Source organism: Anoplopoma fimbria, chromosome 3 (genome assembly GCF_027596085.1).
Source record: "Anoplopoma fimbria isolate UVic2021 breed Golden Eagle Sablefish chromosome 3, Afim_UVic_2022, whole genome shotgun sequence".
NCBI classification, from domain to species: domain Eukaryota; kingdom Metazoa; phylum Chordata; class Actinopteri; order Perciformes; family Anoplopomatidae; genus Anoplopoma; species Anoplopoma fimbria.
The window spans coordinates 16362002-16379124 of NC_072451.1; the positions used below are offsets into that span (position 1 = coordinate 16362002).

Genomic DNA, 17123 nt, shown 5'->3' on the forward strand with positions numbered 1-17123 from the left:
TGTGTGATACCCTCTGTGTATTTATTTACTATTGTTGGAATGATGAAGAGAGATAAAGAGTAACTTTGGTATATTTTTTTAATTGGTCCAGTATTGAGAGAGTACGCTGTAGCGGCTAGCCTGTGTGCGCTGAACATGCTGCAGTGTAATCATATCAGGAAGTTGAACACTGTCCACTAAAAGTACTTGTTTTTGCCACTGACATGCTCATATTGTGAATAAGATTATGGAAAGGAGATAGTAGTCTTATTTGTTTCTTCTGTCAAACAATTCATCAAAAAGACACAGTATAGTATGTTAAAAAAAATGTATATAATATGTTGAAAAAGGGCATAGTGTAGTACGTTGAAAAGTCACAGTACAGTAAGTTGAAGAAAGTCCAAAATTCATGGTATAGAAAAAAATAATGTCTTAGTATAGTATGTCAAGAAAAAAGTCATTAAAAAGTCATAGTATATTTTTGTTGAAAATAGTCATAGTATGGTATTGGGCTGCTGTTGCTCAGAGGTCGAGCAGGCCGTCTTTCAATAAAGAATAGTTTGGTATAGCTTGTCAACAAAAGTCAGAAAAATCCTAGCACAGTATTTCACAAAAACAATCATGTATATTGTGTCAAAACAATCATAGTCAAGTATGTCATGAAAGTCATTAGGTATCCATGTATGTTGAGAACATTCATTAAAAATCATATTATAAAATCAGTCATGGAAAAGTCATAGTATAGTATATTAAATAAGCCATGACATATCCTAGTATAGTATGAAGAAAAAGGTTCCAAAAAGTCATAGTATGTCAAAAACAAAAGTCATAGACCAGCATGTCGAAGAAAAGTCATATTATAGTGTGTCGAAAAAAGTCCCCAAAAAGTAATAGTATGGCATGTTAAAATAAGACATATTGACATATTATAGTATGTCAACAAAGGTCAAAGTTTTTCAGAAGAAGCCATAGAATAGCATGTCGATATAAGTCATAAAAAACATTGCATAGTATGTTAAAAAGGTCATATTATAGCCTGTTAAAAAAAATCCTAGTATATTATGTCAGATTAATTAATATAATTGAACATGAAAAAAGTCATAATATAGACTTTTGAGAAAAGTCATGGTCTAGTATGTCAAAAAATGTCATTGTATAGTTTGTACATAAAAGTTATGATATAGTATTTCGAAAAAAAGCCATAAAACGTCATAGAAAAGTATGTCAAAAAAGTATGTCAAAAAAGTATGTCAAAAAAGTTATAAAATAGCCATTGTAGATGTTGAAAATAGTAAAAAATTATAGTACAGTTTGTTGAAAAAAAAACTAGCATAGCTATACATGGTATAGCATGTAGAAAAAAGCAATGAAAAGTCATAAAAATGTATAGTATAGTATGTTGAAAAAACATTAAAAAGTCATAGTATAGCATGTTGAAAAAGTCATAAAAAAGTCATAGTATTGTATGTTGAAAAAAGTCATTAAAAATCATAGTATACTATGTTGAAATAAACATTAAAAAGTTATTGTGTAGTATGTTGAAAATAGTCATCAAAAAGTCATGATATAGTATGCTGAAAAATGTCCTTGTATAATAGGTCAAAAAAAGCCTTAAAAAGCCATCATATATGTTGGCCCAAATAATTATTGTCAAAAAAAAATTATTGTATAGTATGTCAAAAAACGCCATTCAAAAGTCATAATAAAGGACGTTAAAAAGGGTCATACTATTGTGTGTCAAAAAAGCCATAGTATAGTGAGTCTTTCGAAGAAATCAGAAAAATGCTGTGGCACAGAGATAAAGTGGTCGTCCTTCAATCATGAGATCAGCAGTATGGCTATCAAAAAAGGTTGCTAGAAATTCATGGAAAGGAACGTCGACAAAAAAAATCTTATATATTAAGTCATGAAATTCAATATTCGTAAAAGTCATAGTATAGAATGTTGAGAAAAATTTGTATAGTATGTCAAAAAAAGCCATATAAAGTCATAGTATGTTCAAAAAAATCATAAAAGTGCATAGTATAGTATGAAGAAAAAAGCCACAGTATACTATGTTGTAAAGATTTAAAAAACAGTCATAGTACAGTATGTCAGGAAAGTCAGAAAATAGTCCTAGTATAGTGCATAGAAAAAAATCATAAAAGGTCATAGTATGTTGAAAAAAATCATAATATAGTATGGCAAAAAAAGTGATCAAAAAGTAACAGTATAGCATGTCCGAAAAAGTCATCAAAAGTCATAGTCTAGTATGTTGAAATAAGTCATACAAAAGTCATATTATAGCATGTCGAAAAGCATTAAAGAAAGTGGCACAGTATGTCAAAAAAGTCATAGTATAGTCTGTCCAAAAAAGTAATAAAAAAGTAAAAGTGATGTATGTCATAAACGGTCATAGTATAGCCTGTCCAAAAAAGTAATTAAACAGTGATAGTATAGTATGTTAAAAAAAAAGGCATATAACAAGTCATAGAATAGCATGTCGAAAGAATGTCATGCAAAAATAATTGCATAGTATGTCGAAAAAGGTCATAGTATAGCCTGTCTAAAAAAGTTATAAAAGTCACAGTATAGTATGTCTAAAAAAGGAAATAAAAAAGAAAAAGTAAATTTTGTCAAATAGGGTCACATTATAGCCTGTCAAAAAAAAGTAATGAAAAAGTCATACAAGAAGTCATAGTACATAGCACGTAAAAAAAAGTCATTGAAAAGTCATAGAATAGCATCTTGAAAAAAGTCATTAAAAAGTTATAGTATATGGAAAAAATCTTTTAAAAAGTCATTGTATAGCATGTCAAAAAAAGTCATAGTATAGTATGTTGAAAAAAGTCATTAAAAAGTGAAAGGGAAGTATATCATAAACGGTCATAGTGTATAGTATTTTGAAATCATAGTATAGCATGTCGAAAAAAAGTCATAGTATTGTATGGTAAAAAAAATCTATTAAAAAGTCATAGTAAAGCAGGAGGAAAAATGTCATCAGACTATGAGAAACACCCTGAACCCTCCCAACATGTCCGCTTTGGAGAGTTTAAAGATTGTTGAACCTCAGATCAAGAAGGAGCATGGAGGGTCCTGTCCTGGCCGGACCGGCTAGGGTTATCCCTCGTCACTGATTCAGTTTGGGATTTTCATGGACAGTATCTCACGGCACAACCAGGGAGAGGAGAGTGTCCCGTTTTGGGACCCCAGTGCTGGGTCTCTGCTCTTTGCAGATGACGTGGTTCTGGTGGCTCCATCAGACCCTGACCTTCAGCACGCACTAGGGTGGTTCGCAGACGAGTGGGAAACGGACGGGATGAGACTCAATGGTACCTCCAAGTCTGAGGACATGGTTCACTGCCAGAATATGGTGGACTGCGCTCTTCCGGGTATGGGAGTCATTTAGTTCACTGCCACAAGTGGAGGATTTTAAGTATCTCTGGGTCTTGTTCACGAGTGAAGGTAAAATGGAGCCTGATATGGACAAGCAATTTGGTGCGGTGTTGTATCGGACCTTTGTGGTAAAGAAGGGAGCTGTGCTAAGTTCTCGATTTACCACTCCATCCTGGTTAAGACCAAAAGACTGAGATTGCGGATAGCGCTGAAGAAGGCCTCTTTCGTAGGGTCGCCCATCTGTCACTGCATCCCATTCTTGTGAAGGCAATATCTCAGCAATGTCTTGAGGGAATGTATTGTAGTTTGGCACAAACTTCCACTTGGACTCAAGTATGAAGAGATTATATTTTGGTGGTCAAAGCTCAAGTTCACTGTGACCTTACAAAATATGTTATATCAAGAATTCAAACGCTAATATTAATAAAATATCCCATAAATGTCTAATAGGATAAAATGAGGTGATGACATTTCATAAACATAATCTCAAAGGTTATCTTCACTCTGACATCATTATGTTCTGCAAAAAACTTTTTCTAGTGTATTTATAGGTTCCAGGTTGGAAATACCAAAAAGTGCTATTTGTTAACTGTTAAAGGTAATTTGTTGTTGAACAATGAATTATCTGCATTTATCGTGTACGCCTAATCAAGTTAAATCGACACAACAAAATTCAGTTTTACTATATCCATTTTATTATCTTAAAACAAAACAATATAAATAAGAAACAGTTTACAGCCAAGAGTGGCACTGTGCATCTAGGCCGCTCACAACATGGTGTTCATGATATCTATTAAAACATGTGAGAAAGCCATATTTACACCGATAAAAACTATTCTGCTGGGTTAGCAAAGCCTTCACATCACAACTCTACTTGACCTGGGTTGTCTCCAAATAAGATAGTTCCCTCTCTGGATGCTTTTTCGAAATTAATTTACAGCTTTTCATCTGATTTGACTGGCATTTAGTTTTAAAATGAACCATCTAAACAATAAAAATTCAAGTTCAATAACAGATAAATGAAATACCTCCCGTAACTGTTCTCCCATGGTTATGTTGCACATATTTTCAAATGATGTATTGGCTCAGAATCCAAAACTAAAATGAAATAAATTAAAACATATAAAAACAGTGTAACACTAGTGACCTGATGGTATTGTTGCTTTTTTTATTTTTTTTATAGACATTGTTTCCAGTCCTTTCTGAGGTGCAGATACAATTGTCACGGCTGGGCTGCAGCAGCCCTCATTGAGGCGAGAGCTGAATGAATACGAACATGAAGCCTGTTCTCAAAGTCATAGCCGGCATAGTCCTCCTGCATAATCCATGAAAAAAAAAGAACAAAAATAATAAAATGTTATTATATTCCTGCTGAGTCCTCCAACAAGCTTTGCATTCAGCACACTCACACTGATCAATGCACTCCCTGCCCAATCATGTAGCAGCATAGCATACCCATGAAAGAAGCAGACACCCCATTGATCCGCTCCTCCTGTCAGAAATTGCTGGATCTGCTAAGGCATGCAGAGTTGGCTGTTACAGTAACAGCACAGAGTGTGCTCTGGCAATGTCAGCTGCCCATCCCACCAACATCAGAGCTGTTGCACTAAACACAACGCAAATCAGGTGGGTGAGGCTGCACTCAGTGCACTACAGGTAATGCAGATACCATTTACTGTACTTGTGTAGCCAGAAACTGACATAGCCCTTTGGAACAGCCTTCCACACCTCTGTTTTGTCACAATTTTTCATTATTACTTACTATGTTAAGCCACTTCCCTGTGGCATGACTCCATGATGAATTCAGTCAATGCAAATACACCTTACTAAGACTAGTATGAGGTCTCAGGAGGGCACAGAACATTCCTGGGTTTGTCAACATTGGGCCGCATAACAGAGGAAGTCCAGTTAATCGTATGGACATAGTAACGGGAACCTGGCACAGCCTCAGCCAGCCACTCTCGTGTTTTCCCTGAGAACGTGGATGTGGACTATGCTTTTCCATGCAAATGAGCGTCGTTCCTTGTGTAGACATGTTCGCATACTCTCAGGATTGCTGAGCACGTTACCTTCTCTGGGAGAGTTATTTTCTTGGTCAGTGCATCATGATGTGGTGACTGAGCAGGGGAAGATGAGCCTATTTTTGCATGAAGAAACACAAACCCAGTCTATATTCATGGCCTATGGAGTTTGTTGGCTGCTATTTTTCAAGCTTCAACCCTCTGTAACTCCAGTTCAGTGGCCAGTCGTGACCCAATATACTAAGTTTCATGACTTCAGAGGGAACCATGCATTTGGCTTGCCTTTACTTTACCGGATATGCTATTATGTGATCAGGTAGTGAGTGTATTGACACTATATTCATGGCTCTAAACACGTTTAATAAGCTTAAGTTTTGTTCCAAGAGATCAGCCCCAGGCTTTGTCGGGGGTAAACTAATAATAAAGTATCTTAGCTGAGAACTACTCATGCTACTTGCTACCAAATATTTAGTGAGTTCACAATCAGTAAGCAAACAATAACCAGCACAAAGCTAAAAAAAAAAGGCCATGCAATTAAGAAACCTACTGTACCTTAGCCTGAAGCATCAGCATTCTGCCCTTCACTGCAGACTGGAAAAAACAATTAAATATTTATGAGTCTTCTCCAACATCTCAGATAAGGGAAACAGTATCTCTTACCATCACACACACAAACAAGCACAAACTTGCCTCTGGGCTGTTCAGCAGCACACAGCCCAGTTCATAGTAGGAGTAGGGCTGCACATACGAGTTGCTCAGACGACCGACCTCATCTCTTGCAGCCAGATTGAAAAACTGCAAAGAAAGTGGGGGGGAAAAAAAAATCTATCATGAAACACTAGTAGTTATTATTATTATTTAAAGCTTTCATCACCACAGTACAGACCTTTATGTGATGAGCATACTGTTTAGCTAAAACATAGTACAACTAAAATTACGAGTGCAGTATCCTGTATTGCCTGATAATTCCACACCCCATTGTGTATTATTAATTTGACATAGGAGTACCCGCATGGCATCGTTGGTGTTTTGAAGACATCCGTTTATGGCACCAAGAAGCAGGTTTTTCAGGCCTGCACATGAGGCATCGTCAATCCCTTGCAGGACTACAACAAGAGAAATACAATTATGCAACTCCCAATGACAACAAACAAGGCTGCAGAACAACACACAAACACTAATTTGCAGATAAAAACATTTTATATCGAGTACCTTGTGCCATTGTCGTAAGCTTGGCAGTAGAGCAGTTGGGCAGAGCTTTCCACAGATAAAGAATCTCAATCACAGATAGGATGCAGAGTTGTTTGGATAGACTGGGGGTCCTTAGCTTATCAGCCTGATTAAATAAGTGCATACATGCTTATTCTCACTGTATTTTCACCAAAAATGTGCAACGAAAAAAATCAACTGGACACATACTCACCCTCTTCATGGAGAACAACTCTATCTGATTGTTCTTGCGTTTGAAAAGTCTTTCAACATCCTTGAAAACAGTGATGGCTCCCTCCAGATCACCTGTGGCTCCTTGGCACACTACACAACACAATATAATATGGATTATGAGCAAACACCATACTCACTAGGAAAATTCCTCAAAGCCTTCTTCTTTTGTACTGTTACCACCTCCAGTTAAATAGGCGTAATAGCACTGGGACCAGCGGGATTCGGTCTTCAGTCGCTCAAAGGCCCTGTAAGCTTCTCCGTAGTTCAGTTCGATCATGCTGCACCAACCTAAAATGTTCAACAATCAGAAATGATGATGCAGACCAGAGCAGAAGAAACTGGTTTTGAAATCTGAGATGGATAAATCGTACCTATTTCATATAAACAGACGTGCTGAATCTCCCTCTGGTCAGAGGCCAGATCTAAGGCATCCCGGAAGGATGTCAAGGCACTGCTGATCTGGCACTAGAAAGAGGAACTCTGTGGTGTGAGTTGCAGTGTGAGGCAATATTTAGCTTTTTCAAGGCAGGAGAATGGGAACCATAGAGATAATAAAGTTTATCATTATTAACAAATATTCACCTCGAGGCGTTGGACTCTGCCCTTGAAAAACATGAAGAGGGAGGAGTTCGGATAGATGGCCTCCCTTTGTTGAAGAATGGATTTGGCCTCCATCAGGCCTGCCTGCGTGTCTGTGCCATCCAGGGCAAAGAAGGGCTGCACTACTGTGTGGTACCACAGGAGGGCCAGGCTATGAGGGAAGTACAGAGACTGTAAAGAGTGGGAGTGTAAAGATGACATCACGTGGTATGAAATTAGAGCAACTTGAATGGATTTTGGTCCAAATGGTCGATGTGACATTTACTATATTTTACAAATGGGAACCAAAAATAAATAAAAATGCTAAATAGCAAAGTGTAGTGTTGTGATTGTTCAATTAATTAACATTTAGATTACTTGGTGGCCATGACAAAATTTCCACTCTTGGTTTTAAAAAAAGGGGTTAAGTACAAATATAGTTGTCGAAGTATTCAAGGAATAAGAAATCACTTTGTCATGTTGTTTACGTCTGCATGAGTTCCATCACGTTTAAGCTACAGCCAAAATACAGATACACAAACGTAGTCACTCACATACTCACGTAGCTAAGGGGGCCTTCATGTCCTTACTTTCACTGGCGTACGTGAGCGCTGACAGGCCTTGAAGGCGGTCGCCAGGGAAACCCAGCAGATTGACGATCTTCAGGAGGTGCGGCGGCACCATCGAGATACAGAGGTGGAAGAGGCCGTAACCAAAGCTGACGGCACCTTTCAGCCGATCCAGAGCCTCTGGGCTGACGCCGTCCAGTCTCGGCCCAGGCGAAGAGGAGCGGCTGTGGTTGGACGGGTCAGAGGAGGACAGAGATGGAGGCGCCATCCCTCGCTGTTCAGAAGCTCGTCTCCTTCTGCCCTCCTGCAGGTGTGTGATGTCGCTGTAACATTTGTTGTACATCTTCCAGGCTTTACGGAGGATCCAGCCTCCTTTGATGTATGCTGCCAGGAGATGAAGCTGAGGTCAGTGAAAAACGCAAGCCAATGACCTTAAAAAATAAAATGTGTATATATATTCATCTGGTATTATTAGAACTCAGATTTAAGAACTGATAAGGTCATTAGCGTTTATATTTCACACCAGTAAATGTGCAGCGTTAACCAACAAGTGCTAAGGGTGGTTCCCTTACATGACAGCTCTTGTTTGATGAAAGACAACACTGCAAGGTAAACTTGGCAGTCTGCAATGATGATCTGCCTCTGGAGTCGATCCACTGCTGCCACCCCTGACCTCTGAGAGTCCGTCTGCCCACACAAACACCTCACACTTGCAAACTGATGTAACAGACAAGCTAACAAACAGCAAACCTGGACATTACGGTCACTCATAAAAATGGCACTTTCCAGGCCAATGACTACATTTGTTCTATAAATATATAATGTACACTGTGTTTAATTAAGTGTTGCAGAGGTTACTCACACTCCTCTTGATCTTGTTTTTAATGGTCTCAATGACACCAGTGTTTTCACTCTCACACAGTCTCTCTGTGGCTTTGAGGTCCTCAAAGGCCATCTGCATTTTCTCCTCCTCAAACGTCATCATGGCATTCTACAAAAAAGGTAGCCAAATAAATAATCCTGTTATTTACATTCAACTATTTGCAAAATGAATGCTGGCGATCCACAAGTCTTGCAAGCCAAGGAAAGGTTTGGAGTTCAGAAATCAGGCAAATAAAACCTCACTTGAGAATCTTCTTACTTTTCAGATTTCAAAAGGAACAAATAATATGTAGGGGGTTCGCTATTTTCCTTATTTTGATATCAGTTTATCACACACTTTTTTTTTTGAACTGCTGAAGACAACATGAAGCCAACTGCACTCACCCAAAAACACTTCAGCTTGGCCACCTAAATAAAGCTTAATTTAAATGGGTTTCCCACTCTTTCCTAGAGATCGTTTTCCAAGAGTTTAACAGGATATTTTCAGTACTGAACGAGCTGGTACGACAGACAGGGATCGCACAATGAACCAATATTCCTCTCTTCGGAAGTCTGATTTAAAAAGATGTGAAGTCTATCATAGCGATAACTTATTAATGAAATCATCTCTGACTTGCTTAGAATTTATGACAAATTGATCATATAATAATAATATAATAATGGAAACTACTCCAGTAACCAGTGACTAATATTTACATCTCAGGGATAATATCTGAGTTCACGTTGAAAGGTCATCTAGCTTACTTGTGCTACCATGTGTCGTGACTTAGGGATGCGTTCACAGCGTTTCCAAAACATAACAGTCGGTTCAAAATGCTATTGTCCAAAAACTTACATTACCATTTGAACGTTAATATGATCCTGAACATAACTTGACATTCAGAAGGCATTGTGATCCATTTTGGGTAACTCTGATAGATAGACAAGTAGTCAATTCTCAGTTAAAAGAAAATAGGAGATAAAAAAATTTCCAGAACAACACAAGGTTTTCCAGGACATTTGACTATTTCTCTGGATTTCCATGTGTTTTCCATGACACGTGGGAACCCTGATTTAATCTTTAGGCGGCACACTACTCATACAACTCTTAATTAAAAAGAGAGCTGATCACAAAAAGGTTTAATTAATTAATCAATCATATTTAACTAATACTATATCAAAATTCCATTATTGATCACTTAAAGAAAGAATGAGTAAACAGATTTTTTAATTAGCAAATCAACTTTTTTTTATTCTTTAGTTTTATAATTATAATTTTCTTTATCTAATTTAATGAATCAAGTTATAACACCTCTAAATTGATGGGTTTATTAATTGGTTATCATTTCTCAAGGTATGTGGTCATGTCATGTTTTTTACACTGTTCAAATAAATGGAGAGGACATTTTATAGATTGATGACAATTTTGAGGTGAATAAGAGTTTGTTGATTGACTACTGGATATTAGACTCAAAAGTTTTTTTTATTTCAAACTTGAAGGGTAATCTTTGAACATGCTTTAGTTGCATATTTGGGTTGGTTGCACCCCCAATCAATTTAAATGACAACGCCCTCTTGTTCCTATTGAGTTCAATTAACTTATTGAAAAGGCATCAATTTATTCAGTCACACCTCTATTTTTGTGCGAGAAACAATAAGTCTGGCTTTGTGCCAGGAACATAAGGGTAATTCCTTGAACCTTACTGTGAAACCGCAGTGCTTTTTAAAGTGGAATTTACTAATTGTTTTGTCAGCATTTGGACCTTTAAGTAAAACAATAGAGTGCTGCAAAAGGATGTTGCTTCATAACTCACCAGAAAACTCACGAAACTGGCCCCGAAACTCATCAGAGGACTGTGTTTCCTGAAACAGAGGGTAAAGAACAGGGACATGTCAGTAAGGGAAGTGTAAGTGTGTGTGTGTGTGTGTGTGTGTGTGTGTGTGTGTGTGTGTGTGTGTGTGTGTGTGTGTGTGTGTGTGTGTGTGTGTGTGTGTGTGTGTGTGTGTGTGTGTGCAGGTAACAGATGTAGATGCCAACAAAGAAGATTATGGGTGGAGTGACAAAAATGTGTCAAGCCGGTTTCAAGCACTAGATGGATTCACTGTGAAGACATGAACAAGTTGAGGTTCAAGATGACAGTCAGTCAAAAGACAAAACTTGATTTAACAGGAATGTGGAAATCATCTTGGATATTTTCTCCTACACCCATAATGCAACACACAGAGCCACCTTAGGAGACCTAGGAAAACCTTATCAGGAAACTAGTCTATACGCAAAGTCATCCTCAGTCGGTATGTAATGCATATTTCACTTCCCTCCATCTTTGTTGCTGTTGTGCAATCGAAAACAGGATGACACCTAGTGCTAAACGCAATTAGTGACTGTGACATTTAATCTTTCACCAGGGGCCAGGACACGTAGGGTTTGCCCTTCTGTGGCGTCAGCATTCAAGTCGAAAGCCAACCTTTACCTAAAGATAATCAGTGTTTATAATAACATCCTAGCAGGGCTGAAAGTATTCAAAGTCCTGCAACCAGCACGTGGACTACGGTCCGAGTGTGTGGGGACCCCTTCACACAAAGATATGTGTACTTGTGACCCTTAGCAGGTTGTTTAAAATGAGGTCACCCTAAAACAAAAAGGTAATTCACACAATAAAAAGGGGAAATTTGAATGTGAAAGAAATAATATTATTCAGCAAAAATCCTGTAAATTGTCTCATATAGCCTCTGGATGACTTCTCAGCATGGGAACCACTGGATTATTAGCTAGCTTAGTATTTACATAAGCATAATTAATTACTTGATCAATTTAGATATGGAGAACAAGCATAGATAGATGCGTGCAACCATCCAGTAATTTACAAGTGGTTGTGGTGTGAGCAAACTAGCTTGGCCAAGACAAGACATTTAACACAAACCTGTTCAAGATGATGATGGCATGAGAGGAATGATAACCTGTTCAGATTTTCTTCTCTGAAAACATTTGCATATTTTACACAGATTGATGGAACAGCACTTGAAGCAACCTGCCACCACATTAAAATAGCTATTATTATTACTATTATTATTATTATTATTATTATCATTATAATAAAGTCATTAGACTGTTTGAGCTTCACAAGTCACACACTGGGTGTGGATATGTGCCCAGGGTATTGAAACTAGCTTGTGACCTGATCATATGGTGCTCCACCAGACAAGGATGTTGAGGGTTTTGGATTTGCAAGCAAAGCAAAGCAAAGCAAGTGCTGAACATAATACATGTGATCCTGACTTCTACTTGGACTAAAGTAGTTTGGTCACAATAACTCAACAATGTGTAACACCCCCCCCTGTAGAGAATATATTAAGTATCGATCAGTGAAATGTTTCCCCTGCTCATTGTCTCTGGACACTCACAGACCTGTATAGTCTGAAGAGCTCGTCGCTCTCCTTGAATCCATTGTTGAGCAGCATATTGATTCCTTTCAGTGCCATCTCTGCCTCGTTGATGTCCTCCGTCTTCTCATCCGCTACGCGCCCCGGGGCTGGTTCTGTTGGGTCCGCCATTTGGGTTATCCGCGACACCGGGAGGAGAAGAGCTGACAGCGGCCGCGGACGGGGAGACGGGGAGACGGGGAGCGGTGTGTCTCGTTAAATCTACTCGCAGGCAGAACAGTTTGGAGCAAACGCAGTCATGTTCGTATTGTGGTACGAGGAGACTGACACGCGAACAGGTCCAAATGACACACGGAGAACTACTAGCCGTTCACCAGCGCGTCTGTCGCTGGTTGTTCCGTATTCTGCAGCCCGGCCGGTGGCTGTCAGTGCTAGTGTGCAGACAGGAAACGTGCTGCCTTCGGGTACTACCGGAATTATCAGCTTTCTTATCAGACACCGAACGCGACTAAGACATTATGAACCGAGATAGAGTCAGTCAATGGGAGGAGCTGTGAATACGTTACATGCCCCTGTTTGTATATTCTCCCGCATCTTTAAGCAGTAAATATACTTTATATAATTTCCTAGTAAGTAAAAATGTTCCAATCCATCACATTAGGGATAAAGCCCCATAGAAAACATATGATAGCATTTCAGCGGTGGTATCCGTCTGTGTATTATCACTCGATTTATTTAACACACTTTTTTCAAAACTATGCCTAAACCAGAATAAAGCATTCTCATTGAATCTGATTATTTGATGATTAACCATTAAAACATACAGCTCAGATTAAGTTTTTCGGAAAGGTTGTTGATTAGCATCTCTACAAATGTTATCTATTACTGGCAGTGGCAACACATGGACTAACTACACATTTCATAAGATGTACCTCTTTTTTCCATGAAATATGTAACATAGCCTGAAGAATGACTACTTTATTTACATGGATTCGAAATTAATTAAGAAATTAAATTAAGTAAATATAATAATAATAATAAAGTATGAGGTTTAGGATTACGTTTGTGCTTTTTTTTTCCCACAGCAAAGTTAATGTGGTTGTTTTCTGTTTCAGGTAGTGTGGTGTTAGGACAGTCCTGCAAAAAAGAGAAAAATGCCAAAGCCTCAAAAGGATGAAGAAACAGGTGGTGAACTGAATGAGGGGATTGAAAGGGAAGCCTGTAGATATCTTTTCCAGTATATCAGAACTGATATCATACACAACAAGAAGGCTGTACAAGTCATTTCTTTGGTCACAAAACTTGAAACTGTCATGTTATGTGTGGGAATTACACTCCAGCAAGATTCTAAAGGGAAGCACAACTGTAAGAAACCTGAATCTGAAAATGCAATGATTCACTTCTTTGAAATTGGGCACCGCACTGCGAGAGCCACCAATGCCACAGTTTCCAATGTAGAGTTCTGTAACATTTTGTTGTCAGGTATCACCGTGACACATTTCAATGTTGAAGGCGGCCGTGGGGGAGACGGGCGTAGTGGAGAGCAAGGTAGTTCTCCAATCAGAGGATGTGTCCTTGGGCAAGACACTTAACCCCAAGTTGCTCCCGAAGGCTTGCCATCGGTGTGGAATGGATGTTGCATGAATGTTAGTTAGAGTCTGATGGTGGCACCTTGCATGGTAGCCCTGTCATCAGTGTGTGAATGGGTGAATGATGTGTAATATACTACTGATTGTAAGTCGCTTTGGATAAAAGCGCCTGCTAAATGACTGTAATGTAATGAAGGATCACTGATGAAAAAATACGTATATTTATATGTTGTACTTTATAATGGACACATTTTAGAAATGTTTATTTTAGGGTAGTGTTATAAAATGCATGACAGCTCTCATAAAGCTACCACTGATACAATGCTATCAATGCAATGCTATCAGAAATCAATTTCCCCTGTGCTTTTTCCTGATATGTAAAAATGCCTGCCATGAAAATGTGTTCAGATTGTTCAGATTCTCAGTGTGTACATCCTCGTATCCTTTCCTAACCTCCTCTCCTAGCTTGTTAGTCCCTTCCACCTGAGATGCGAGCGGAGGAGGCAAAGAAAAGACACGAGGAGATGGGAGTCAGGGTAAAAGGCATCCAACAAAATGAGAAATCAGTGAGTATAATTCAACATTTATTCCCCAGATGTCAGAAAAAATGCATGATCCCAAGACAAAATATATTTTTCAAAAATACTGGCACTGAGAAATATTTATAAAGAAGATTAATTACAAATTGGCCTACAAATCAGTGGTCACAAGACAGGAATGCATGTAAAAATCATCATGTCCAATCATCATGCATATTTTTTCATTTGTCACACACTTTTCACAAATATATAAAACAGGTAAGGAAACATTTGCTGGGGAGTTTAAATACATCTAATACATGGTAATATGGACTAAATGGTCCCAAATATAACTGGTGAGACTTATTAGACGCTAATGGCATCTACATTGATTTTCAACACATAGACAATGCTCCACACACTGCATGCTGTTTTCTTGTGTAACTGAGATTAACAGCCACACAGTTCATCCTCGAATTGAAAAGGAATGCCAAATGGAGAATTCATTTAGAACAACAGAAATACAGTATGGTGATAACCGTGTGATTTCATGGCCTTTGGGAAGACTCCATTACTATTAACAAGTTGAAATACAGAATTATATATGCTGGCATGTGGATATATATATAAAACTGCTGGGCATCCCCTGAAATGTCACTGAATTGAGCACAGTGGGTGTAAACATAATTATTCTAGTATAAACTTTCCACACAAAAAAAAACTAACAATGTTGATCTACATTAAAGCACCATCAAAAAGGCATCATTTGTTTTCTTAAAGTGCTGGGTTGCTCCTACTGCAGCCCTGACCAATCACAAGCATGTTCAGAAGCATTTGATTGTCGACAGAAAATCAATGGACCAACACATCAAACTGTAAAACAACTGTCGAAGTGGTGCCCTGATCATGATTTTATCACAGAATAAATACAGACATGTTGAACCAAGCAGCAAATATTAGGAACCTTTAAGCTGCTGCTCATATATCTATTTGACACACAGACCCCCCCACACACACACACCTCATAAAATCTACATTCTTACACACAAACACATTCTCTGTCTTGGTTACAGATTGCACATGGTTTCCGGTGGACGTGGTCCCAAGGTTTGTTTCATGATAATGCAGTGAGACGTTCATCCTGGACACTCTTTGAGGTTGACCGGACCGAACGCATCGGACAGCCTGTCAAACGAGACCGAGTCACTGTTGATCCTCATATCCTGGATGCAGCCCACAAAGGAAGACGTAACGGGGAGCGTCTGTTGCATTGCCATCTCTGCAGCAGAAAGGTACATGGGGTGAATATGTATGATTAAATTTAACAAAAATGAAAACAACTAGATTAACTCTCAGATTAACAGATTAATACTCACCAGGAATGCCACCCACATACAATGAGTCTTTGGTCAAAGTTATAGTGGACGAAGGTGGTCCAATCTTGTAATTGTCCACTGTGTCCACGTGCAGTTGCACAACGTTTTTCCTCTTGATCACTAGAAGACACATGGACAGCGACTTATTGCAAAAGATGATTTATACCAGTATCCTAATACATTCTAACAGTAGTTTTAGTTTGTCTTGAATGATGTCTTTCATGAAGTGACTGTGTCCATTTACCTGAAATTTTATGAAAAATTCCATCACATAAAGAAGCTTTTGGCTTCACCGACACCCTGAATTCCCCTTTGCCATTGTTTGCTTGTGCCACTACCTGTAAATGGGAGCATGTTCAAACACAGTGCTTTCAATCACATGGATAAGGAACACACTTTAAGTAAAGATACCTTTTCAGTCTAAGTTAAATGTAAGATCTGCTCTGTAATGTTAAAGTCCTCTAAACAAAGACACAGACTGTCTCTACTTAATATTTTGGCCTCACCTCTCCTCTGAGCATGTAGACAGTGAGGTAGTGCCCCATTGTAGGTCCATATTGGTTCCAGCTGGAATCACCAACATGTAGCAGGAGTCCAGTCGGGCTACGCGGTCGAATATTAAACAGCAGCTCAAAGCTGGAGCCCAGAATAAAAGAGTCATCTGAAATACAAAATAGATATCACCATGGTTGTCATCATGGGAGAAGTAAAAATATATCATAACTTAGACCGTCAGTATCCAAATAATTACGAGACAGCCATGAAATGAACATGTCATGGAGACTCTTTCTTATGGGTCTCATAGTTTCTTTGAAGTAACTGACATGAAACTAATTGACATGGAAGTCTCTTTGAAAGGGCTATCTAATACTTATTATAGAAAACATGGAGACAGGGTTCTTTAATTAATCAATTCCAATGAATATCTAATGTGTATTTTACAGCACACTGGTCAGAAGGTAAGTTTAACATGCAAAAATGTTAAAAATTTGTATTCCCGCATGTTTGTACATTACAAGCATATGGGAAATTTAACAAATATGTACAATACATATTTCAAAAATAATGACATGGCCTCAATGGACCTCTGTTTGTTTTTCAAGTTTTTCAGGGTTTTTTCAAGGAAAATTCTGTGTTTATTTTTCACATATTATAAATAGAAATTGTGTGGATGCGGTTGCAATTCCTACGGATGGCCAACAGAAGCTGATAGAGATCATTATGGTCATCAGAAAAGTTTGTTTGTTATCAGAGAGATGGACTCACTGATAATGACATGTGCTCCATTCCCTGAGAAATAAGCCCCTCTTTGTGTCTGTCCCTCAAAGCAGGGTCCAGCACCGTGGTTTGCGGTTGGATTTGACATTGGTGCTCCATTCATTTTAAAATTGCGGATACAGCCGAACACACTTTGCTTTGGAAGGGCCTTCAA

The 17123-nt window shown here is 38.4% G+C and overlaps 2 protein-coding genes across 2 annotated transcripts in view; both read right to left on the minus strand.

The window, feature by feature from the left end:
- Positions 1-4092: 4092 nt before the first annotated feature.
- On the minus strand, positions 4093-12691 carry LOC129116030 (tetratricopeptide repeat protein 39C-like). The gene is made up of 14 exons (XM_054627151.1): positions 12234-12691; positions 10642-10690; positions 8829-8957; positions 8539-8653; positions 7960-8350; positions 7401-7569; positions 7190-7283; positions 6999-7106; positions 6799-6908; positions 6588-6711; positions 6384-6481; positions 6066-6170; positions 5928-5966; positions 4093-4669 (listed from the first exon to the last, which is right to left on the minus strand). Exons 1-14 carry the CDS (start codon positions 12377-12379, stop codon positions 4577-4579), a joined length of 1770 nt encoding a protein of 589 aa, XP_054483126.1. The 5' UTR covers positions 12380-12691; the 3' UTR covers positions 4093-4576.
- Positions 12692-14392: 1701 nt separating this feature from the next.
- The window catches only part of LOC129113837 (laminin subunit alpha-3-like), a 54604-nt gene continuing 51873 nt past the window's right edge, over positions 14393-17123 (minus strand). Inside the window, exons 73-77 of the mRNA XM_054626315.1 lie at positions 16958-17123; positions 16198-16352; positions 15936-16029; positions 15692-15811; positions 14393-15594 (exon numbers count right to left, since the gene is read on the minus strand). Coding sequence (XP_054482290.1) covers positions 15452-15594; positions 15692-15811; positions 15936-16029; positions 16198-16352; positions 16958-17123 — 678 coding nt within the window. The 3' untranslated portion in view covers positions 14393-15451. The remainder of the gene's footprint in view (positions 15595-15691; positions 15812-15935; positions 16030-16197; positions 16353-16957) is intronic.